This window comes from Cylas formicarius, unplaced genomic scaffold (assembly GCF_029955315.1).
Source record: "Cylas formicarius isolate icCylForm1 unplaced genomic scaffold, icCylForm1.1 PGA_scaffold_7__23_contigs__length_41026272, whole genome shotgun sequence".
NCBI lineage: Eukaryota > Metazoa > Arthropoda > Insecta > Coleoptera > Brentidae > Cylas > Cylas formicarius.
The window spans coordinates 14,759,252-14,786,212 of NW_026844352.1; the positions used below are offsets into that span (position 1 = coordinate 14,759,252).

Sequence of the window (26,961 nt, forward strand, 5' to 3'; positions counted from 1 at the left end):
AATATCATCTTTCACTTTCTAAAGTATATTGATGTATATTGATGAGTTTGGCGAGCTTTATTTGACTATTTACTCTTAAAGGAAATAAGAATAGAGAAAATTTCTAGCTGTTCAAATTTTTTTTTGATATTGACTGGAAATATTGAAACACTTTGTGAACGGGTTTCAGTCTTGTTGCTGTTTGATGTTGTATTTCACGTTTGTATACAAAAGGTTTTAAAATCTCCCCCAAGAGTTGAGTAGTATTAGCATTTAGACTGGGAAGTGTTCAGGACGACTGTTGACTGTAGAATTGGCGTAGATAAAGCAAACCGTTCTAATTGTTGACCTGTAGTTGAGTAGGTTGGCTTTTTTAGCGGTAGCTGTTCATCTTCACTGGACCAGGAGAAATTTCTGCAAAATAGGCATGCAATTGGATTCCCCTCTTGAAAAAAAATTTGAATAATTTTTTATTTTTGTTCGTAACAATTTCGAAAAGTTATCTGTTCAAATAAAAAAGTGAATAGGGCTGGCAAGTCATGAGAAAACAAGGGGTCACATTTTTAATTTTTAACGTGTTAGGTGCTACGAGATATGCCGCGTATCGAGGGCAGACCCGGGGCAAGTTTGCCGCCCCTCAAGATGGACGAGTTGGCCACTGAAATCAGGCAAACTTTTCCCACCGCCACGGACCGCGACATCATGAGCGCCGCTCTCTACCCCCAAGTGACCAAAGAATACCTCGCGTTCAACGATCAATACGGCCCTGTCGACAAACTAGACACTAGGATATTTTTGACCGGACCCAAAGTGGGGGAGGAGTTTGAAGTCACCATCGAAAAGGGAAAAACCTTAGGTAACAAAAATTAAAAAATATATACAGGGTTTTATTGAACTGACATGATCTGACAACGGGCAAAAATATTCGTTTTAATGGTTGCTGCTTTGAATTCCGGAAAAATTGCTTCAAAATTTTTGTATAAAATGCTTATCGAGAGAATGCAGAGGCAGTAAGGTTTGCCATGGTACCGGGATGCCAAATCACGCAACAACGTGTGTAATAAGCACGGATGAGAAACTGTTTTAGCGGACTTAATCTACAAACCCTACATCGGGTTCCCGATTAATTTTTAACACGGACATTTCTAATTCCATAAATTCACATCCCAAAAAATATTTTTTTGAGTATTAACCTCCACCTGACTGAAGCCGGGTCAAAATTGACATACTATTTACTTTTTTTTTCGATTTGGTTCCTTCTGAGAATTAACCTAAAATGCTCTGTTAAAATATATGCAATAATAACCAAAACAAAAATTATTATAGTTTAAAAATAATTTGTATTTTGTTGTTCTGGGTCATATATGACCCAATTTTAGTATTCTGTGTTTTAATTTATTTCGTTCCTAACGACTTACTTTTCGTGCAAGTGCGAGTTTAAGTGTAAAGTGATGTTTCTGATTTATAGTTGAGAATTGTTGCCAGACCTAACACCACTGGACTTTTTTCTTTGGGGATATGTAAAAAGTAAAATTTATGTTACAAAACCAAATTCAGTTGAAAATCTAAAATGTTTCCAATGTGATTCCCCCAGAAACTTTGCATAATGTTAGCAACGCGTTTATTGTTATTATTGTCAAAATTCGCAAGGTGCTAATTTCGAGCATTTTGTAAAATATTTCATAAAACGATGAAACTATTTATGTTTTTAATTTAAGCTACATCTAAGTAATAGAAAAGAAATAAAACATTTGCAAGCACTCATTTGAGTCTTGCAAAAACTGACTAGTCAAATGTTTTCAAAATTGATTTGCAAATAGAGCGTGAAGAGACGTTTATCACATGACCCTTCTTACCATTTAAAAAAATACTTAATAACATTTAAATTATATGCATGCCAAATTTCATAAGGGTACAAAAAATTAAAGAGAAGGTCCATCATTTACGCGGCCACTGCAGAATGAAATATTTTTATTTTTTCTCATCGAGGAATAACCGACAAAAATAAATAGAGGGTTCCATTTTAAAGCATATATTCTAGCATTGTCACCGTGTACGTTGAAACAATTTTTCTAAATTTTGCTAAATATTTGTATTATTAAATATATGTATTTATTATTTGTATTTGTATCGTATTATATAAAATTCTAAATTTTAGGTATTAAGACTCTCGCTGTGGCGGAAGATCTTACCGAACACGGCGAAAGAGAAGTGTTTTTCGAACTGAACGGTACTCTGCGTTCTGTTCTGATCAGAGACAAAGAGGCAGGCAAAGAGATTCAGTTGCATCCTAAGGCAGTCAAGACTGACAGCAAACAGATCGGGGCGCCCATGCCCGGCACAGTGATCGACATTAGAGTTAAGGTAAGTCAATGGCTAAGGGAAGAAGTGTAGCGCAGGATCCAACCCATTAAAATGATCCGTAGGTAGGGGAAAAGATTGAGAAAGGTACTCCTTTGGTGATTCTGTCTGCGATGAAGATGGAGACGGTGGTACAGAGCCCGGTCGCCGGCGTAGTAAAGACCATCAATGCCCAAATGAACATGAAATTGGAAGCTGAAGATTTGATATTAAGCTTAGAATAAAGTAGATATACCTTATATATACGCGTTTATTTTTAGCGGGCGTTTCATTTTATAAGACCTCCTTTTAAAGTGTGGCGAGTGTTAAGCCCGTGATGGTACACGCAATGTGATGTGTTTTTTAAGATTTCTTTCTCTTTAATTTTGATAAAATAAACGATACCTTTTAGCTTGTGTTGGTGTTAAACAACTTGTGAAACCATTTTTGAGGCTTTGAAATGACCACCAGGGAGCGTAATTGCCATCTTGAATTGTAAGACCTGTTTTCTGCATTTTTTTATATTAATGATACTTAGAGTGAACACTGTTTTAAAGCTCAAACAAACTAAAAATTAAAAACTAAAAGGAAAGTGCTAGGGGTGCTCCAACAACAAATATATATCGAAAACTTCAAAACGGCTTTGTGGAGTCGTTACGCTTCCTACGCTTGCTGTGAGTGAAATGATTTCGTGTAGTACCCGTCCACCAGATAACGCTTTTTCACCTAATAGCAAAAAACATATTTTCTGAAAAATAATTAAGTGCGATTATATGACTTTTTTACCACATTATATAGCCTAACAACCCAGTGAAAATCGCGCCTCCATCATTTTATCCTAACCAAAAATATGAATGAAAGAATTTAAAACTCAAAAAAAGTTCAATTTTGATAAGCATCTTCACTCTGCGGGATGGAATTGAAATAGAAGTTCTTTGATGAGTTTATATTATTTTTTTTTACAAATATTGAGTATTATCTCTTTTTATAGAAAATTAAGTTTAATCACTTATTAATATTGTTAAAGACGAAGTTTATTCATTACTGATGTTTTAAGCAATAAGTAGAGAACAATAAAAGCATTAAAAATTCATTAATTATCGCGCTTGTCATAAAAATATTTTTTTTGCCGCTAGTTGTTATTAATAGTATATTAGGCAACAAGTGCAGTAAGCGACATTTTAGTCACCAGTTTAATTGGCACGAGGGCAGCGAGTGTTTAATAGACCAGACTTATCCATATAACAACAAGAGGCAGATTGTTTCCGTGGCCTGCCGGATTTGCAGACTTTTACTGTCCTGAACTTCTACTTTTAAGGAAGAATATATGGAATATATTGTTTATGGAACTCGCCCTACTACTCCTGAAAATATATTTTATCATATCAGAAAAAGCACAATTTAATACACGACGCAAGATAAATTACTGCATAGAAAATGACGGGAGGCACTTAAACTTTGAACATTTCTAAGGATGTTTGATTTTCTTTTCAATCGATCTTGTCGTGTTTTATCGTTTAGATTTGAATTAGGGATAAAAAGAGAAAAAAAAAGGATCACTATTCCATAAAAAAACTATGCCATGCCGTCATCTTGAATTATGGAAATGTCTTTTTGCGAAAAATTTAGAGAATTGTCTCAAATTTCATCGCAATATACCCAACGTTTCGAAAGCTAAAGGAGAGGAGCGGATTTTAGATCCTCACTGTATAATAAATATAAGTAAGTAAATTGTAAGTAACTAATAAATAACTAATCAACGAACATTGCCTGCTTATAAATCAAACCTGCTGATGTGTCGTCAATCATGCGGTTGCCTTCTTCAGAGTTTAACTAAACCTTTTACTTTGTACCCGCTTATGTACTATTTGAAGGTGGCGGAGCTAAATGAGGGGCATGAACTTTGTTTCGGATGACTAATTCTTATATTGGTGAAAGGTATATGAGTCCCGGTTAAGATAGAATGAGATCGAAGATGTTAAGAGAGTTCTTAAGAACTTTTGACATGTAGGATTTTGAATGTAAGGAAGCACGACAGTGGCCAGTGTAGGGTTGCTTTCGGACTCATTGTCTTTGGAAGAAAAAGCCTTTGTAACAGATTTAAAGTTGCGTTCCATAGATAGACCATCGTCAACTTAAAAAAGATCCTAATGTTTTATGTTGACGAGAGGATCCGTCTGTAAGAATCTTGAATTTTTTCTTGATATTCGCCTGTGTTCATGAAAACCTTAGGATTCCTTTATCTGCTTTTAGAATTGCGTGCTGGCTATAAAAAAAGAGGTTTAGGAGGTTATCAAGCACACATTCATGTATATGCAAAGAACAAACAATTTAAAGAAAATGCAATGCAACAACATATTATAAGAAAATCTTTATTATAATTTTCAAACAACAAATTACTTTTTAATAACAAACATATTCAAAATCCATTAGCTATACACGTAACATTGAAATAAGTATATTCAGATCAGCCGAGCATTTTAAATCTTACATTAATTCCAATATTCCGAAATTCCTAGGTATCTGTTTTATAAAAACAATAGAGATTAATTTGAAAGACATCGTGGTCGAATAGGTTTCACGTTTGAAATCGGCCCGTATAATTTGGTTCAAATTAATTTCCAAAATATTGGGTTCCATAAACACCCCTTTCGGAAAGGGGTGCTAGTAACGCAGGGGCAAACTTGAGGTTAGAAAGTAAATAGGCTTTAAATTATACACTCTACACTCTTAAACAACCAATTATAATTGTGAAAATTTAATATCAAAATAGTGAAAATGTTACTATATCACTTTGTAAAATTCGAGCAGCTTTTTCTAGGAATCCTGAATCATTTAACCAATTAGGCTGTCATGTAAACAACAAAGATTGTCGCAAAATGGACAAACAGTTGCCGGAAAACACATTCACAGTAGTGGTGTTTGTGGTCAGGCAGCATCGCTTCCTTTTTTATTGAAAATGATTTTTTTGATGTCGTAGTTGTGCAATATTGACATCAGTGACCTGGGCAATTGGCCGCCTCATTCTTGCAATTTTACTATTTTCTCTGAAAGACCAGGATTACATGAATAAACAAACCACAAGCAACCCAAACGAAGGCCCTGAAGCGCTGGATAGACGTGATAAGCGACGCTTTGTTGGAAAACGTGCTAGAGGTGGACATTTGCCCGACATCATATTCCATTAATAATTTTCAACTGTCTACTTTATTCAATCATATCGTAAAACTGAGTTTTTCGAAAAAAAGGGTGTTATTAAGCCAATTGACATTTTCACCTCAAATTTGCATATATACACATCTTATATACACATATATACATAAGATTTTGTTAGCTCAAGGTATAAGTTAAGTCATGGATAAAGTAAAATTCATCACCTCAGTGCTTTCAAAAGTTATGATAAAATGATAAATACAAAAATTGTAAAGATTGTTAGGATGCACAATTTAAAGTTAATAATTAAAGTATGGTGGCCCATAACGATTAAATATATAAAAAAATAAAAAAACAATTTTTCTGAAAAAACACTTATTTTTGAATGTAGGTGTTGATTATCATAAAAGTTCCAAAATTTTTGAATATCCGTTACCCATAGAAATGGGACAGGTGTTCCTATAAAGTGTTCTTTTTAAAATTGACCCAAAAATCGCGTCCTTAATCATGGATATTCAATTAAAAATCACCCTGTATATAGTGCGTCATTTAAGAACATCCAGATTTATCATTTTTTCATTCGTTCATTTTGAGCCACCTGTAGGATCTAATTCAAATTACATTGAACATATCTTCTACTTCATCTTATTATATACCAAATATGAGTGATCGATTTTCAAAATTAATGACCGTAGGCAATTTCTTTTGAAGTGTGAAAACCAGTATTTAAAAAAATATATTGGAAATATTATTAGGTTTAGGTCAATATTCAATTTTAATTTAATTTAATAGAAAAAGTTGAATAATTTCGAAGCCAATTCACAACAAAATTTAAAAATAAGGACTTTCAAGTTAAAAAAATGTATGTTTAATTGGTCACTCTTTTCCGCCGTGTATACCTTAAAAATATTTCGAATTGTGCATCCTAACAATCTTTAAAACTATTCTCTTTACCACTTTCTCATAACTTTTGAAAACAATGAGATAATGAACTCAAAAATGTTTTTCCTGTTCCAATTCACGAATTGTGTAGTACCTAGGTGATATTTTGGTGTGCCAGTCAACGGTATTAATTTGAACAAAACTATACGTTTCCTAGGTTCCTGTTAATTTGGTCGGCAATTGTTTTTTATTGCTAGTGGGTTACGTCACACGTCAGTCTTTATGCGCTGTTGTCATTCAAAACCTTCTATAACAAGCTAACGACGAACACACCCAGGGGTGTCGTCGCAGCAGCGACTACGCCCATAGACATCATGTTTACCGACATGGTCAGATCCATTTTGTCCTTCGGTACTAATCTGAAATATTGACGCTTAAATTAGTCCTCTCCGACATTCCAAAGACTATTGAGTTACCTTATCAGCTTCAGCATGATGTTGTTACCAATATAAGAGCCGGCAAATGCATGAACGGCCATAATTAGGATGTATTCCCAATCGCGGCCGAATATTACGCTAGTGTGCACCCTGGGCAGAGCGTTCGAAAAAAATATCATCGGTCCGAATACTGCTGTTTTTATCAGTATGATTATTGCTAAGATCCATGACGGGTAGTTCTGCAACAAACGCGCATATTCAGTACTTAAGCACCTTTGGCAGAAGGAATACTTACTCTGTCAAATCTGTTCGATAGCCCTTTACCGATGATGTCGCATACTGCTGGCGTCAGATATGACGCTATGGTGACAAAGTAGCTATCTGAAATTATAATGATTCAAACGAATCCAGAAGAACCGTGTACTCATGTGCTATGAATATTATAAATAAATATAAATAACCTGTTATTAATTTACTTAATAATTTATAATTAATTGTTTTAGTCCAGGAAAATTCCGATTTTCAATAGTTTAAAAGGACAAAAATGTTTAATTATTAAATTAGCTTCGGTGGCCTACCATGATGTTGCCTTCGGAGGCGCCAATGGAACCAGAAATTGTATTTTGATTAACATAAAATAAAAACGCCTGTGACGACAAGTTGTGAAAATCAGCTGAAAGATTATTGGGCAATTAATAAAAATAAAAGTTTGCCTTATACAAGCTTTGACACTCCAAACGCAGCAAGTTAGGACACATGTTTATGTGACATGTTAATAAATATACCTTCCAAAAGTTTTCTCTTCAAGTGTTGATATTTTGTCTAGAATGCTTCAGGGTTTAATTTTATCTATACATCTGATAACTTAAAGTCTCTAAAGTATGATACCCAAATATTCTAACAATTTTCAGTAAACATGTATAACCAGGTATGCGCGCATATTATTGCTGATCCGAAAATTATTAAACAGCTTTCTTTAGATCACAATTTGCTACTAAATATAAACATGTCAAAAGTTTTATATTTTAGTAACAAAAAAAGTGAACAATACTAAAATAATATTTACTGATTATGCGACAAATTTATTCGTAGCAATCTATACTTCTTTGCGTTTTAGAGAACTTCTTAAATATTTGGTCAATAAGGCACACTTCAATTTAAGGCTAATTTATTGCAAGCGGAAAATTTCGTATCAAAAAACTAGAAAATTATTATTGCACTCTCTCAGTTTAAATACTTTCTATATGGGCCTTGCTTAACACAGATCGATAAAAATAGAATTCAAAAAATGCAAAACACCTATTATCGTTTAATCCATGGTATTAGAATATTCTAACCTACCACTTATAAAATAAAAGAGGAGATAAATGTTTATTCATGAGGTCTAGAATGTTGCAACACTTGGGATCATTTACTCATAAAATTATTTGTGATCCGTCGGCGCTTAGGACAAAATTTATACGTCATTCTAATATTTGTTTGAGGCTATAACAATAAACTATAATAAAATTTTAAAATTTTACATGTAAATAAATTTAAATACAAATTAAAATAGGTTCTATCGAGAAAGCGATAATAATGCCAATGGATTTGCTGCTGCTGCTTGAATGTTTTCTAACATGCTTTGTGATGTACTGCTTCTTAAATCATTTTATTTGTTTTTTTTTTGTAATAGTGATGAATGTGTGTTGAAATAAAGAAATTGTGGCACTGATATTGATGTTAAAATTATACTGTTAATAAGAAATCTTCTTCTTCCATTGACAATTTCAGAGAATCAAAGCCCAATGTAAATTAAAATTATGATAGAAAAAAAAATGTTTTATGAAACTAATAGACTGCTATCTCTTAGGGCAATGTAGGAAATAAGTTTATATGAAGTTTTTTGATCTTTTTTAGAAAAAAAGGGGTTACGGAAGATGCGTTGATCAAGATAACGGACAGCATAGTTTTGGTTAGTTTTGGGTACCTACAAGATAGGTTGCAAAAAGTTAAAGTAGGTGACACATGAATGGCATATTTTCTATTTTACCGAGGTCTGCGATGCGAATGATGCGGCATTGATTATCGTTGAAAATACTTTGAAAGAAACATTTGCAAAGGCTGAAGAATTATTAAGTCTGGTGAAAATATGGCTAGATCCTACTGTTACTTAATTTAGGCAAAAACCCAATTCAATACTTATTCCAAATTGCAAAGAAAAAAATCCATAATTTTGCCTGCTCAAGCTATAACCCGAATCTTTTCATAAATTCCACCAAAGAGTTAAAAGTTAATTGGGATGATCACATCTATTACATCGCTGTGAAAATTCGCGAGTTATTCCACAAATTTTATATATTACGTCGGAGTTTTTCAAAGAGTTCCCTAAATCTATAGTAGAATCAGTTACATCCTATGGTATAAAGGTTTGGGGTGTTGCAACGGATAACCCTCTTCCAAGGCCACAGATTTGACAGAAACGTATTTTAAAAATAACATTATTCAAAAACAAACTACATCCTTCTAAAGAATTGGTTACTGAAGCAAAGGTACTAAGTATCAACAAAATCTGCATAAAATCAGTCAACAGACTATTAAATCTCCACAAAATTCGTAAAAACCAGATTCCAATTCATTTGCAAAATAGGAAATATACAAAAATTAAGTTACATTAAACTGAACAAATGCACGCACAAATTTCTCAAATTTATTGTGCATTTCCTATATTTATGAATGTATTATCTAATTGATAAAAAAATGTTAGTTTCATATATGGGGAGGGAGATAATAGTATAATTATTTATTATTATTTATATTTTGTTTACACAACATTTCGGGGAGATCTAACTATCCGTTACCAAATGCGGACTAAATTTATTTCTAAGGCTATGATCTGTTCATAAATATAACAAAGTAACCAATTGCCTTTGAACGGATTATCCAAGGGTGGTCATTAACATACAATGCAACAAGATTATTATCATTAATTAAGGTAATTATTAATTGATTTAATTATTAATTAAGGTAATAATCTTGTTGCATTGTATGTTAATGACCACCCTTGGATAATCCGTTCAAAAGCTTTTGGTTACTTTCGTATATCTATGAACATACCATACGAGGCCTATGGACTAGACTACAATGTTGATCCGTGATTGAGTCGGGTCAGTGTATTTCCACGCTTGGTTTGGTAAAGACATATTTTCCTTAATTGGGCACTTTCACCCCTAGTTGTGTGTTTCCTATATTATTGTTCTGTGCTTGAATACAGCTTAACTTATCTTGCTATTATTTCGTTATTCGACTGATCTTTAATTTAATTTAATTTAATTGATATCGATTAGTATTTTACCCTGCTTCTCAAAACTACTAGAAAATATTATAAACAATCAAATACGACTTTATTTTGTAAACAAATATCATTTTGTCTCCTAACCAATCAAGGTATAGGTCTGGATATATATTTGAATATTACAAATGACATTATAAAATCATTAGATTCAGATCAGTTATCTGTTTTGGTGTTTCTGGGCTATTCCAAAGCATTTGACACGATATTCCACGAACTACTGTTACCTATTTTAAACTATGCCGGGTTTTCGGATAATGCCAAAATGTTAATAACAAATTATCTTAGAGATCGAACGCAATATGTCGAGACAAGTCTTGGTCAATCAGCTAGAGAAACTGTTATACCTTTTATAAAATTTCTGGATTCCTCCTGCGTCGGTTTTTGTTAAGTCAAATTAGCTAACGTTTCGCCAAAGTAAGTTTCAGTCAAGTTCTGAAGAAGCAGGATGATTGGCGAAACGTTAGCTAATTCGACAACACAAACCGACGCACGAGGAATCCAGAAGTTTTATAAAAAGTATTACAATAGCCTGTGGAAGTGTCTTTGAAAAATTAGAGGAACTATTAGTTGCGGTGTGTCGCAAGGTTCTATACCGAGGCCTCTTTTATTTACAACTTATACCAGCAATTTTGTCTCGTGTATGAAAAATGTCACGGCATACTTTTATGCTGATGATACTCATGTACTATATTCGTTTGTCCCTAGTACTTGTACTAATTAGTTAATAGAGATTTAAAAGAACTAACTGAATTTTCAGCATGTTACGGCTTGATCCAACCAAATCATCTGTAATGCTCTTTGGAAAGAATAGCGATCGTTTGGTGTGATTTAGTACGATTCTTTTCACAGAGGTGAAAGGCATCTTGGCAAAATAAAATTTTTAAAAGTAAAAATTCCACAATAAGGACGCATTTCTACCTACTTATATATTTTAACATGACAATTGTTTCGACTACCCCGTGACGTTATCAAATGTAATATTTACAAACTACCTGGTACTATATGTACGAAAAAATGAACATAAAACCTTAATTCATGTTATTGTGAGAATTTATGGTTGTGAGAATTTATGGCCATTTTCGGTATATATAGTAGCAGCTAGTTTGTAAATATTACATTTGATAAAGACACGGTGTTGTCGCAAAAATTGTCATGTCAAAATATATAATTTCGTGAAAATCTGAACTTTTAGTTCCTATTTATTTTGAGAAATTAAGTCATTTAAAGAAATTATAAATATCCGGCTTCACTAAGATTTGGATGAAAGAAATAAGGTCCAATAATTTTGTCATTCAAAATCCTTGTCCAAATATTTATCTTTTGTGGACGTTGTGTATGAGTTCTCTCATCTATCTGGAATTACTTGCTTGTTTATTTACCGAACCATTTAAACAAAACGTGGGTTCATCGGTAAACAGTATCAGTATTTAAACTGGAGTTAAATTGCACATCTACATCGTAGTTTCACAAAACTGTAGTCTGCTATCGGATGATAATTTTCTTTATTTTATAGACGCACGTTCCAATCATTTGATATAACCATTTGAAGCTACTTCATTAGATGCATGTTGCGTTTTTTCCCATATCTAATATAAATTAAAATTTCAATTCTCTGGCTTTTATTTAGACGCGTCATATTCACTTTGATTAATGACAGAAATGTAATTGCTACTTTTCAATTTCCAATTTTTATTCTTTTGCTCATAAAACTTAAAGATAGGTAGGGTCTGTTACATCAATTATGGGTGAAGTTTGACACAAAATCTTAAAATGGATTTAAAAAATTATAATGCGAGGATTCTGTTTTTAATCCAATACTTGATTTTTAAATGAATTTGTTCCATATTTTAGCCATTGACGCTATTTACGGCTGCAGGTAGCACCGCGTTTTATGGCAGTCAACCAAAACCGTTTATCTATGAAAGCACTATAAATATAAAATAGGCAATTGTCTTTGAAATCTTATTTAAAATAAAGAACTCCATTATAGACCAGAAGATCATGAATAATAATGAAAGCCATGAAAAATTCGAACAATAATTAATAACAGCGTAAATTTCTACATTCTGACTCATCATTACGTAAGCAAATCTGGAAACAAGCGACCTCTTTATCTTAAGTATCAAGGTTGAAATTAAATCATAACAAAAAAAAATTACCTCCCCACGTGTTTCCCGAACCTTTATATTCGGAAACAACCAAATTAGCTACCGCCATTACTGGGAACACCATCGTTATTATATTTAAAAGCACCACCTTCCAAATAATTTTTAAAATTTGGAATATTTTTCCGAGGGAGTTGATCTTCTTCTTCGTTTCTTGCTTCGTCGCGTGTATGTAATATCTGCAAAAATGTTTTTCCTCGTTATTGTCGTAATAAAGCAATTGATAAATGTCAATATTGCATGTGCAAGAGAATGCTTAAGGGAAGAGGTGAGATTAGTTGTTCTCCCAGAAACTTTATAATAATAATAATAATTTAATTTTTAAGTTATAGATAATATTTGCTAATGGAGTTGACAATATTGCAAACAAAACTAAAATTCCTGCAGTTTGAATTATAATTGACATTAATTTTTTATTAGATTAGATTCGATTTAGACACGGACGAAGTTTATGATAAGAAACACTCAAATTAAATGTTTTTGTGTTTTCGAAATAACAATAAAATCAATGAGAGCAAAATTTGTAAGGTGAGATAAAGATCGCAGTCTCGATATTATTGTCTCGGATACCAAAAAAAAAAAACGAAATGCGGAATTTTTAAATCACGAAGATGAAGCCCTATAAAAAAGTGACTGAATATGGAGTTTATGGAGAAATTAACGTCCGTAATATTGTGCCTATGAAGTAAGTAAGAGTTCACAAGCTTAACTTGTGTTAGAAAGTTCAATGATGATGAATCAATCAAGTTCAGTCACCTACAACCACCTTTTTGAGACCTATTTGTGGTGGTAAAAGTTTTAAAATTCAAATGTGCTATAAATTGCATAGCCATGCGACTGTGTTTCATAGATTAGATCGAACCCTGGTGGAGGGGGCTAGAGTGCAGAATGGACACTACAGTTAGAAATTAAATATCAAGGACGACCTGCATATTAATGAATATGTATCAAAGCTTTTAGACAATAGGAACTGTAGAAAAAGATAAGATTCAACCGAAAAGATAAAAGAAGATAGGTAAACATTACAATATAAACTCAACTAGAACATTTCTCTAAGGAACCACACCTCAAAAACCAGAGCTGTCGGTCACAGGCACACGAAGAACTGCCCAGACATCTTAAGAAGTGAGGATCCAGGGACACCAAAACACACAACTCCAGGGGAAAGGGAGAAATCCGGTGTGACTGACCCCATAAAACAAAGCTGAAGGAATCTCAAGTGTGTTAGCAAGCACCATTTAGATATTCAGAATATTAGGAAACCATTAAAAAGTAATCTTGATTTAAATACTTTGAACTCAAATGTAAACTTATTATACTTAGCATTTTTCAAAAAAACTTTCTCACTCTCTCTTTCTCTCTCTTCTATTTGTTTGAGGCGGGCAGAGCTAAAGGAGGGACATAAACATTGTCTCGGATGACTAATTCTTATATTGGTGAAAGGTACATGAGTCCGTTAAGATTGAATGAGATCGAAAATGTTGAGGAAGTTCTTAAGAACTTTTGACATGTAGGATTTTGAATGTAAGGAAGGACGACAGTGGCATGTGTAGGGCAAGGCAAGTGGCAAGGAGGGACATGAACGTTGTCTCGGATTCCCATATCGGTGAAAGGTAAAGAAATCAGTTGCGGTTGAAATTGTTTGATTGTTTATAGATTTCAATATATACTCGGATTTTTCTTTCATAGAAGAAGGGATTTAATGCAATAATTTTAGTTGTATTGAATAAGATTGGATGGTTGGTTTTATGATTGTGTTCAGCAACTACTGATGAGTTAATGTCTAGTAGTCTTGAGCCTCTTTCATGTCTCTTTGAGCCTAGTTGATATTTTTCGTTCGGTCTCTCGAATTTATTCTTTGCCGCATATGCATGGAATGCTATAAGAGTACTCAAACGAAATTTTGTCTTTCACAGTTCGAAGATATTAAGGACAACAGTGGCAAGTGTGGGGTTGCTTTTGGACTCACTGTCTTTAGAAGGTGGGAATGAATAGCGGATGATTCTGGGTAGAAGATAAACTAAGATTTTCAATTTTGTCATGAATCATGATTGAAAGTTTATCGAACTCGCATGGGGACAAGATGAAGCAATTTCAAGGTGTAGATACAGAAGAGTTTTATTGATTTGCGATGAATTCTTAATCGAAGTAAAGCAAAACTAGATTAGGCTAAACGAATTTTATCAGCAGATGCAATATTTTAAGAAAATTAATGATGATAATGATGATTATGATCTCTACAACGTAAATGATTGGCGAAACGTCAGCAAGTTTGATTTATAAACAACCGACGGAGGAGGGATCCAGAGGATTAGTAAATAGTATACAAGCATTATGTAATAAATCGTTTCATAAGTAAGTTATTATTTAACAATAAAGAGAAAATGAGACATTGTTATATGCAAAAGGAGTATTTGCTTTTCGCATAAAAAAAAACTTTTTCTATCAAAAATATTCAAAATATATCAAAACCATTTCTTTCATGGAAGAGTAAACGCTTGCAATTATATCCCGTGAACAAACTACGTACCCGCAAAAACCCAAATATTCCACCATTGGAACAAAAAATAAGTGTTACCTGAAAAACGGAGTCCTCGTAGCAAGATAAAAGAGAAGCGACCCTGTACCGATCAGTCCTGTGCCGGTACAAAAGTATATGAACCCCGCGTCTATTGTAGAAGGCGATGCGGCTATAGAAATTAGCCTCATGATGGCTGTAAGAATTCCGGCCAACCCATGACCGAGCAAGTACATCTTGGTATATTCCGGAGGAAAAAAGGTAGCTACAGTCATACATCCGATGCCGCCGATTCCCATTACCACTACGATAACGAAATTATAATTTAACATTTTCAAGCATACATGTAGTTTTAGAAAAAGTAAATCCAACAACAGATCGTTCGACAGTCACCAACATTGCGACATACGGTCAATTTGTGTTATTACGAAGGTGGACTGATAAGTCCCGTTCCGGAAACTAAAAACTGCGTTTTTTAATATGTTTTTGCTTTACTTTTCAACATTTCATACATAAATCAGCTCTTCGGAACAAGAAGGCCCGTAGCTTGGTTACACATTTGTCTCCATTGTCTCCATGAATCAGCTTTTTCCCGTTATTATTGCTTTCTTCGTGCTTACTGCAGTTACCAATCACCGGTTTGTACGCTTCTTCTTTTCCCAACTTTGCATAGAAGTCCCCTATAACCACTTCGACGTCATACTTTGGGATTTGGCTATACACCCGCAGCATTTCTTCACAAAATTGCTCTTTCTCCTCTTCCTCCTTTTCCTCTGTAGTGAACGTTAATTATACTAATTTTCATGTACTTATTTCTTGTTCTAAATTTACACATTCTGTCTGAAATATAGCGAATTTCTTTTCGGTTTTATTCCTTGCTCTAAACCAAATAATCAATTAAAATAATTCCAAAAAACTGTGGGTAAATCCTGCTTAGCTAATAACATTGCGTTTCCGTTCTTTGGAATTGTCTCACCAATTGCTGACTACTGTTTTGACTGCGTTGCAATGATTGACGAATGTCATGGCGACACAACGTTATCTTTTTCAACATATTTGCGCAATACTATGATGATGATGATTGATGATTTTACCCTTTTCAGTAATCAGTTAAAATAAGTCCAAAAAATGGTAGGTAAAACCTGCTTAGCTAATAATATTGCGTTTTCCTCCTTTAAATTGTCTCACCGATTGCTGTCTACTGTTTTGACTGTTTTGCAATGATTAACGAATGTCATGGGACACAATGTCGTCTTTTTTCAATATATTTGCGCAATACTTGCCATTGGTGGTTTTGCCCTTTTCAAAGTAATCAATTAAAATAAGTCCAAAAAACGGTGGGTAAAACCTGCTTAGCTAATAATATTGCATTTCCCTTTTTTGGAATTGTGTCGCCGATTGGAGTCTATGTTTTGACTGTTTTTAATTTTCAGAAGCGTTACAGAGTGCCAAATTTTCACTTTAAACAGTTTGCATTTTCAACTTTTGCTCAGACGTTAGCAAACGGCCAATCTATTTTGCACAGAGCTTCCTCATGTGAAAAATATTCTTTGAAACATTGCTTACGAGCTCTTTTTACATTTTTGCAGTCTCTGCTGAGTCAAACAGGACTTCTGGAGCTTAGCTTATCACTGCGATCTATTTTTAATTCAGAGCGACGAGCCCTTCAGCTTTCCTTTATCTTGAACAGACGTTAAATAATTTAAATGAAAGTTATTTTTTATAAGTGCACATTTTCCAAAATATACTAGTTTTGTACAAATATGAAGTATTTTGTCAGGCCCGGGTCTTATCAGCCCACCCTCGTATTATAATTGATATAATTTTTTAGCTTTTAGAAAAGAAATAAAAATGCTAATATTTTAAACTTGGTAATAGCTAGAATGCCCAGTCGCATTGAATTGGCCCAAGAGGATATACAGATGCATTTCTGAACTTATTTTTACTTATTTAAAATAAGTAATATAAGGGTCAACTACACTAATTCAATATTTTGTGATGCAAAAATATTTATTTTTAAACGAGCCATGGAAAAAAGCAGTTGTAATTTTGTCTATTGTCTATTAGTGTTCATTATTTAAACTAAATAGAAATATTAAGGAAAAAATAAATGCTATTGGCTCTAAGATCGCAGAACCGCTTTTGAGGAGTTTCGACAGATACTTGTTTGAAGATGTAAAAAAGTGAAAAACAAAGATAAGTCAAATTGGTTACAATTAGCATGCCCTATTTTTGTTTTACGCAAAGGAAGAGCCATTTTTTTCCACATCAATGGAATTCAATTATTTGAAGCTACAAATCGAAGTCTGAAGATTTGGTTAGTTTTGGTCAGTTTGTTTGGGTGGTTCGCGAAGCAGAATTATCAGAATGTCAGCAGACTCTCAAAAAATGGCCGTCAATTAGGTCGAACTTATCTCCAATGGAGAGTTAATGGCACCACATAAAAAATCACTTCAAACCTCTCCAATCCGCACTATTCTCGAATTAAAGCAGAAACAGAATAGTGTAAAGCATTCGTCGTTTTAAAGCAAAAAGGCAGCTGCTAACTGTAACTCAGTTTTCAAAAACTGTTGGTTCAATTAATATGCACCAGGTCTTAAAAAAACATTTTTTTGTTTTTTTTTTTTAATTCTGATCGAAACTAGGAACAAATTGATTAGTAGCAAACACCATACAACAGCAGTTTTTGTTTCAGTCATTAATTATTTCCTTGAAGGTGGTAGAAAAGAGTATATGGTAGAACTTTAATTGTGTTTATTTGCAAACTAACATTAATTGGTTTAGAAATTCAACATTGGGTTTATATTTTTCATTGGTCCAATTCCAAGTCTTACATTATAACGGGTATGAAATGATTTAAAATAACAACAGACTGTAATATTATTCGTACCAAACGACTTACCAAATGTAAATTTAAATATCACTCTTCCACACCATCACCAATTGAATAACTGCTAACGAAACTTCGCATATAAATATAACTACAGGCTATTTCAGAAAAGTGTAGAGTAATGAAATAGGAAATTGCGTCCAGTTTGGCCCAATTTAAATTTCGGCCATTCGCGTAGCTAAACTTTTTGCAATAAAACTAATCTCCTTTTGTCAATGCGATACTAATAACAACATTGCTTTCGAAAAATCGTCACTGGGTCAAAAATGCACAAAATAACCCAAAAAAATTATCCAAATTGTTTTAAAAAATACATCGCGATTATTGATGGCGCCCAGTTTCAAAAGTTCAAATGCTGGTGTGGACTTCTATCTCTGTGCTAAATTTGAAGTCGAAAGCTGCAAATTTTAGACAAACAAAAGTATACCCGCTGCTCAGTAAACTCGTGATCTCAGTAACGGTAGGTCCTATTTTTTTTTACTTTTAGACGGTTCAAATTTTGCGCCTTTTGCACAAAATCTGTAAAAATGGCGGCGATCAATTCTCAGTGGCTATCTTCTTTTTTTTTAATTTTCAGCTCTTTTTTGAACATCGATATGAAACATGATAAGCTTCCGAAATTTGAAGGTATCGGCTTCATATTTGACAAGAGTAAATAGCGTTTAGTCCCCTAACGGAACCTATTGAAATTGGGGAGGCTGGGGGGTCGGGAAGTATTTTAAAAACTTTAAAAACGGCGTTTGCACGGATCGAAGAAAAAAATCATTTCTCGAAAACAGTTAACGAGATCGAAAAAAATAGTGTGCCAGTAGATCCGCAAGATCCAATGCTATAAACTTTTATTCCTGACAATTTTTAAAAATTTACAGTGTGTGGCCAGTATTCGCATAAATGTTTTAATGAAAATTTACCATAACTAGAAGACTGCGATTCAGAAGTCAATTTGTTTTACAGTAAAATATAACTCCTGTAGACAGCTAAGACTTTTGCATTTAAGATTTCTACCCATTGTACAGGGTATTCGCGATATAATGTGCAATATTATAAAACGTAATAGATGCCCTAAATTTGCAGCTAGCGACTTCAGATTTAGCAGAAAAGTAGAAGTCCAGATCCACATTTCAACCATTAAAGTTTGGCGCAATCAAGTACAGCGGTATTTTTCAAAAATTTTTAAATATTTTTTAGGGTTATTTTGGTTTTCAGAGAAAAAATATTTTCTCCAACTATTATTCCGATCGGCAAAATTATTTAACCAGCAGACATGTGGGTAAATTAATTAATTAAATTAATGGCAATAAACGAAAACTTGATAGAGATGGGATAATTTGATTTGAGCAGTATCGTAAACTGTGCCGAGAGAGAGTTTCAGTTTTCTTCTATAATATAATAAAGCGTGCGCGAGATATTTGAAAAAATATAAATTTAAATCGCAATTTCGACGAGATGGGAGAGACACTTTTTACAGGGTGCATGCATAATTAAATTACATCGATTTTGCGGAAATTCTATAGTGGCTCGCAGGAGCATGATAGAAAAACAATGCATCCCTCAAAGATAAAAACTCTAATAGGCTTCTTTTTGAAATAAAAATCCGGTTCGCGCTACACGCTACAAACTTGCCCCACCCACCGACAATTTTTCGAAAGCAACCTTGCTACATTTCTAATTATAGTAAAGAATATCTTGAACAAACTGTACAATAGGTGAAAACCTTAAATACAAAAGTTTTAGCTGTTCATATGGACCATATAATAGAAAAAAATAATTGAACCACAATCCTCAAGTTATCTTCAATTATCATTATAAGCGGATCCCAATTTTCAGTTTTTTGCGAATACCGGCCACATATTTTTATTTTTATTTATTTGTATATTTTTAAAAATTGTCAAGAACAATGATTTAGAGCATTTAATGTCCCAAATCTTTTTGTTCAATAATTTTCATGATCGCACCAACGATTTTCGAGAATTGATTTTTTTCTCGGACCCCTGCAAATGCGGTTTTTCATTTTAAGAAAATACTTTCCGACCCCGTAGCCCCCCAGTTTCAATAGGCTCAGTTGAAGGATAAAATCCTATTTATCTGTTAAATTTCAATTCTATACCATAAAATTTCGGACACTTATCGTGCATAGCAATATCCAAAACACGGTAGAAAATCGTAGAAAAAAGATGGACATCGGTGTTGTTTATTAGCTTATATGTCTCTAGGACTGCTTAAAATGAGTCAAATCTCATCCCCATAGGTTGAAACGTTCGAGAGTTAGGGCCAAATGATACCCGGCCTACAGAAAAACGGAGAACGGCGAACAGAAAAAAAAAAGATTTTTTTCCTACGCTGATCATTTCTGTACCAATGGGGGTCCCCTACGGACAATCGTTGCCGAGATATGTGTTTCGTTGACAAACGATTTTTCGAAAGTAACTAAGGTCTATTGGAAGGCCTTATTAAGGTGCCTTAGGGATTCCACTAGCCAATCTTTGCATGGAACACTTTGAACAATAACACGATGAAAGTCGCTTGGGTGTTCCTTTAGTCAGCCTGTGGTTCTTTTTCAAAGCTAACAAGATTTTACTTCTCTACACCTTTCTGAAATAGACTTTACTCAAAGTGATTGCTTACCACTTATAACAACCTGACTGAGCATGGTAAACAGGAAAAACATGAGCTGCCCTATGAACGAGAAACGTCAACACTGACTTTTGAAGAGCGATTCGTACTCACAGTCGTCAGTATTGACCTTGACCATCATCGTGTGGGCCGCGAGGACCAAAGTTATAGAGACTAAAAATCCAATGACTCTGGTCTTTAACCTTATCTTATGGCCCACGAACGCGGCGATGAAATTCATAATGGTCATGGGGTAAACCGCTGCGATCGCCTGCAGACTCGCAAAGTTGATCTGTAGATACGTGCGGTTGTTGGGGTCGTCGTATTCCAGGCTGGTGTTGCGGAATTTGTACATCCAATACTGAAAGCAATACGTTGTGAAGTTGTTTTGGAGCAAGACGTTCGTTTTTAAATGTATACTTCGTTCGCGGTGATGAAGAATGTCATTGGCAACAGGCAAATGGTACCCAGCATAAATAGCACGATCTTGACGAAATTGAATCTATCGATTGGGGGCTTGTCCCAAGGAAACTTTTCAAATTTGTCATCGTTGATGTCGTGCTTCTTGGGTATGTCGACTTCCACTTGGTCGCAAGTTTTCTGTTCACCCTCTGAAATAAAATTAATTCCAAACGTAACAACTGCAACATATAATTTCTATATAAATTATTAATAATCATTTGGCCATAAGAAAACTGTGTAAAAGTGAATTGTATACTGTTGTAAAGCAGGCGAAGACAAAAAATATTTTCAATGTAAGTGTAAAAATAAATAAACAATTTATAGAATGCTATTTACAATAATATTCTTGATTTGTTCTGAGTCCATTTTTGAGAAACTTGCTTACGTTTCATTATCATTAATAATCGTTTTGCTTCTTCAGAGCTTAACTTAATTAAGTTCGATCTATGAATAGCCGATGCAGGAGGAACCCAGAAGGTTTATAGATTGTAACATTGTAGTATTGCAATAATTTTAATATTATAATTAAATAATCGATATATACGGAGTTTTCTAATTGAATGTCAATAACTAAGGGGGCGTTTTCTGAGTCCATTAAAAAAAATCTCATATGAAGATATGTCCTAAACGTCTTAACTTTTGAGATACAAGGTGGTAAAGTTTTTAAAAATTAAATATATTTTTTTAATATATGTTTAATTATATTTTTTAATATCTGTAATACCACTTTAGATATTTTAATGAAATTTGGCACACAGCTACTATGTATAAAGAGGCATTATTTAGTGTACCACATTTTTTTTCAAATACATCAGTGGCGGGCGTACGGAATTACTTTTAAAATAAAAATTATTCTTACAGTCGCCAATCATTACTATAGAAATTTAATTTCTTGTTTTTTTTTAATCCGGTTTACGGTATTCGCTTAAAAACATAAGAACCTCTTATCTGCATATCGTTAACATGACAGCTTATAAATTATTATCATTATTATTTCTTACTTAAATAATTGTCTATCTCTTTTATTAAAATGGTTCAACAAAATAAGTAAACTCTGAGGTGTATTTTTGAAATCTTTATAATTATTTCTTATTATTGTAGTAAGCTGTAAGACTTATTAACTCTGTTATCAAGGCGGATGTTTGACATCAGTTTTTGAATTCGCGTCTTATTAATTTGATGCTTGAAATATCCGAGCATTGATATTTTAAAAAATAATGGTTGATATGCATTTTATTTATGGTTTGGCTGACAGCAAAAGCTAGGAGATTATATCAATAGTCATATCTGATAGGCGAACATTTTCAAAGTATATAGAAAGTTGACTGCAACAGTTACATTGAGGGCCAATAATAATTTGAAAGGGGCCCATCGGACTGTAAGAACTCCAGAAATTGAAGAAGCAGTTTTAAATTATATAAATGAAAATCCTTAATTTATATTTACCTATACTAGAAAAATTGGAAATAATCTGAATATCTGCACCTCTTGGTTTGTAAAAATTTGCACTATTTGTATTGTACCCATATCATATTCAACTAATAAAACCATTACTTCCCAGATATTTCCCATCGCGTGTTATTTTTTATCAATAGTTTTTGGACAAAATTGCGCATTGCTAGGCTTTCAAGAAATGCAATCAGAAATTTCCACAACAACCATATTTGAGCAGATAAAAACCCCCATGCAGTTGTAGAATTTAAACATGAAGAACAATTTTCGGTAAATGTTTGGGCTGAAATTATGGGAAATAATTATCGCCGCTTTTTAGGATTTGCCAATATTGCTAGAGGAAGTACCATATTTAATTAGGAACAGAATGTGGTTCATGCATGACGGCGCGCCTACTCACTTTAGTGTTTATATTTAAATAGTTTGGACTTTTTCTTTTGGGGCATCTTAAAAGTCTGGTTTATCGCAACACTATAGAAGAGCTGCAGTTTCATATAAGGGCTTCCTGAGATTTATGTTATACTTTTTTTTCAAAAAGATTATTGTTGATTTATTCATTGTTGAAAAATATTATTAGTGGGTAGCATAAAAAATAAAAAGAATAGACTTCTAATTTTTCTTTTTGAAGGTAACTAAAAACTACATGTTTTATTCTAGATAGATATTTTATATCTCAGAAATAAGTTCTCGATTTAACCAGTGCAGTGTGGATCTAATTAACCAAAATATTATTTGTTCATAGACAGTCAGTGACACGCCACTGATTTCTTTTAAAAAAATAATGACATTCGCATTCACTTATGAACAGATTTGATATCCTAATGTCATATTGACGAAATTGTTATAAGTTTTTATTTTTTTGAAGCAAAAACCGTTCGTCCAATTGAAAAAATGAAGCAATTAAATTACTTTATAAATGATTGGCGATTTGGAGAAATCGGTGGCGAACCGTCAATGTCTGAAAAAATAAACTCGTGAAATTCTGTACGCCCGCCACTGGTGTATTTTAAAAAAAAATGGTACATATCTAAAGTGGTATTACAGATATTAAAAAAATATATATATATTTTTTTAAAACTTTACACTCCCACAAGTTAAGACGTTTACGACATATATTCATATGAAGTTTTCTTTTCAAAATGGACCCAAAAATCATCCCCTTAATTATTGACATTCGATTAAAAAACCCCCCTTTTTAGATGAAATATCAGGCAAAACAAAATTAACGTCTGAAATAAATTAAAGGCAGTATAATAATAATAATATTTGCAAAACGCTGATCCGAAGCCAGTGGAAAGAAATAGAAATCATTAATTTATATAATTTTATTTGTTTGATGAAGAATTATTGGCTTATGAAAATGATAAAATAAAAATACAAAAAATTCTTAATAACAATAATAATGGTAATAATATAGCGAATTGCATAAATAAACAATGAAAATAAAACACTAATTAATATATTTTTATTTGTTTGATGATTAATGACGTCATACTGTTAAAAGTCATGTAAAGTCGAATGAATGGATTTCTTCGGGAATTCTAGAGTGAAATCACGCATCTTTAAATTGTACCTCAGCCATTTGAATGTTGTATTAAATTTTATGTATTATGGTTATAGGTTGGTTAAATGATTGCCATAATGGCATGATTCAGCCCGAAACTAATTTGGTCGCATAATAATGGAGCTGTATCAGACATAAGCCTTTGTTGCTACCGCTATCCTTAATAAATGTCAGAAAGGAACTTCCCGACTATTTGGAAAATGGACCAAACACAAGAAGTATTTCTTTGGTGCTATTTTAGTCTATTTATCAAATAATCATAATTATTTTACTCCCACTTCTACTAAATAATCTTTGGTTTAATTTTATTTTTAACGTTTTTTTTTTGTTGGTTATGTATTTACGGGAATTTGTATGAATTGCGTTATATTGTAGTCGTGATATTGTGGCTTGTATTGATTGATAAATAAACTTATTATTATTATTATTATTATTATTATTATTATTATTATTAGTAGTAGTAGTAGTAGTAGTAGTAGTAGTACCTGCTTATAAGAATGACAGTAAGATTGATATTATAAACTATCCGCCCATATCAAAGCTTTCTATTTGAAGCAAACTGCTTGAGGAAATTATAACAAAGGAGCTATTTACTTTACGTTACTACTAACTAATCTATCATTGTATGTTCAGGATATATCTGAAGTGTTAGATAATAGAGCGCAAATTGATGCCGTGTACACACATTTTACAAAAACGTTACTTCTAGGACTCAGTATGTAAAGTCAAATGGGACTAAAACTAAATCTACTGATATGGTATATCTCAGGGATCGCACTTGGGACCTGTGCTGGTTTTTTTGTTCATAGCGGAAGCGGATAAATGCACATACGTCTGTAAGAAGCACCGATGACTGTCGCAGATTTCAGGAGGAACTTGATAGGTTTTATGACTACTGCGTAAGAAATCGATTTTTTTTAAATATTGACAAATGTTACTGTCTTAAGTTTAGTAAACCAGAAATGTATACCGGGTGATGCATTGCCCAACGGAACATAGCAATTCCAATGAAAAATTTTAGGTGCCCAAATTTTGGGTCCCCTGTACATTTGATAACGAAGTTGTAATATATCTTTCTGAATGAGATATGATTACCTCATGTGGGGAGTTTGCATTGCATTAAATGTGATGAAAAAATTGCAAAAGGTCAGTAGAACAAATACCGGCGGCGCTATTTCCAAAACTTGACGACGCTAAGCTGGAAAATGACATCAAATAAAGGTTAGTTTACAATAAAGGTATGCACATTTGGTTTCACACATTCAAAATAAACTAAATATGTAATACGCGGCTCTTAAGACCTTCTTGACCTTAAAAGTGTTCTTGGAATTTGATTAAGACGCTTTAAGCAACAACGAAGCTTCAAGGAACTACGATACATTTGACCCCCAAGCCTTTTATTAAAGTAATTAATAATTATAATAAAGAGACGACTACAAAACATTAGTTAAAATTAACATTATTTTTTAAGTTAATTTTGAAATAACCCTTCATTAACAGTTATTCAATATCCTAAACGATCATAAAATTGTGAAATCATGTCGCATCCTAAGGAAATAGTGTTTTATTACTTTACATTTTTATATGCACATTTCAAATGACCCCACAAAAAGAAGTTGTCCGACGAGGGGTCAGGTGACTTGCGTAGGCAAAGGATTCGGCACCTTGCAGTAATATTCCCGTTAAAAATATTTCCCAAATACTCCCTCCATACTCCATATGGGAATTATGAGCGGGACAACGATCCATCTGGTACCAAATCTCCTGATCTTCGCGAACAACTTCTTCTAGGGCTTGTTCAATAATAAGTTCAAATAAGATTCTGCCTTGAGGTTATAGTCCATTAAAAATAGCCCAATAACAGAATGTCCCCAAATTCCCACGACAAGATTTATTTTTTGAGGATATTGACTTCGAGTTTGAATAAAACGATATTCATTGTCTTGGCTCCAACACCGACAGTTTTGAACATTTGGTTCGTTGTTGAGTGCAACTGTGAATGCTACTCTTCTTTATACATCGCCTTTCCGGAGGTCGGGGTGCTTTTCGTATTTATAGGAAAAATATTTGTGTTTTTTTAATGTACGCAACACTATGGTTTGTCCAAGTAGTCTCGTACTAAACATTTTGGTTTTCTCCACTCTCCAATTATAGTTCCGTTCGGCACTGCATCACCCGGTATAGCTTTTGATTACAACTTCAATGGTGTAGGGATCTTGGAACAATTCGAGACACTAAACTAAGTTTTGAAATTCATGTTGAATGCATAGTGAAAAAAGTGTATAAAAACTTGGGTTTTATTTTAAGTGTGACTAGTCTATCGTATGAAGTAAGCCTTGACTTCTATCATGTTGAAGCTATCTGTTAGGCGAATAGTATGGAGTGGTGTTTTTGTACATAATATTGTTAATAACATAGCAGGCTGCCCAAAACTGTAATAAAAATGATGTTGTAATGCTATGGTGGTAATGAATAGAACGCTAGAACTATAATGAATGTTCCCAAAAATATTATAAAGTTAGGGAGCAACTAACCAATATATCTTTTGAAAAGAAATTAACACAGTTACTAGCAGTTAACAGTTAACTATCAGTATTTTTCGGTCAAACTAAATTTAATTTATTTCTTATTTCTTTCTTGTTTTTTTTTGTGAAATATTTTTACTTAAACTATTCAATTAAGATAAATGTAATTATTCTTAGAGTAAATTCTGAGGTTAAATACGTCAACTTATTATGAAACAAATAATTAAATAAAAAGTAAATACTATTTATTTTGCACGTAGAAAGGCATTCAATACATGCTTAAATAAATATATAAACTTATAAAAAATACAAATCTATAAAAAGCTGAAAACAGTTAAAACTGACCAAATTTTACTACCCAACAAAGAATCGAAAACCTGTTGTGTTCACAAATTCACAAAATTATATACGCGTATATCTTACTTAGAAGACAAGAAGAACCACGGAATATAAATGGAACAAAAAAGAAGTTGACAGTTTATGAAGTTTCAAGTGTCCAAAAGCCTAAATTGTGCGCACAAGCACTAACAACTTACCACATTTTGTTTCGCAGGTCATTTTAGTATCCTTCTTCACCCAAATAACAGAAAATAACTTGCAGCCAAGATGGCGTAGGACTGACCTGTACGCTAGAGAGCAAAAATATT

The 26,961-nt window shown here is 33.1% G+C and overlaps 2 protein-coding genes across 4 annotated transcripts in view; one reads left to right on the top strand and one right to left on the bottom strand.

Annotated features, from left to right (window-relative positions):
• LOC132704289 (pyruvate carboxylase, mitochondrial) overlaps positions 1–2,726 on the top strand; it is a 51,582-nt gene extending 48,856 nt beyond the window's left edge. The window contains exons 14-16 of one of the 2 annotated variants that reach the window (XM_060674183.1): positions 562–835; positions 2,138–2,343; positions 2,406–2,726. In XM_060674183.1, the coding sequence (XP_060530166.1) occupies positions 562–835; positions 2,138–2,343; positions 2,406–2,564 (639 nt within the window). In that variant the 3' untranslated portion in view covers positions 2,565–2,726. The remainder of the gene's footprint in view (positions 1–561; positions 836–2,137; positions 2,344–2,405) is intronic. The other variant, XM_060674182.1, reaches the window with a different exon arrangement.
• On the bottom strand, positions 155–26,961 carry LOC132704291 (equilibrative nucleoside transporter 1-like). 2 transcript variants are annotated; one of them, XR_009619265.1, is made up of 10 exons: positions 26,851–26,961; positions 20,732–20,922; positions 20,426–20,672; positions 20,324–20,374; positions 14,869–15,112; positions 12,285–12,469; positions 7,087–7,172; positions 6,831–7,030; positions 6,509–6,773; positions 155–393 (listed from the first exon to the last, which is right to left on the bottom strand). XR_009619265.1 is itself a non-coding variant. In XM_060674189.1 (9 exons), exons 1-9 carry the CDS (start codon positions 26,870–26,872, stop codon positions 6,662–6,664), a joined length of 1,338 nt encoding a protein of 445 aa, XP_060530172.1. In that variant the 5' UTR covers positions 26,873–26,961; the 3' UTR covers positions 4,757–6,661. The 2 variants fall into 2 exon arrangements, 1 of the variants encoding a protein (XP_060530172.1); XM_060674189.1 differs by lacking the exon at positions 155–393 and having other exon boundaries at positions 4,757–6,773.

Coding starts and splice junctions, on each gene's coding strand:
- LOC132704291 (XM_060674189.1), bottom strand. CDS start 26,872: ATGACCTGCGAAACAAAATGTG. Junction 20,923..26,850: donor GACCTGCGAAACAAAATGTG/GTAAGTTGTTAG, acceptor ATTTTATTTCAG/AGGGTGAACAGAAAACTTGC. Junction 12,470..14,868: donor ACGAGGACTCCGTTTTTCAG/GTAACACTTATT, acceptor ACATTTTTGCAG/ATATTACATACACGCGACGA.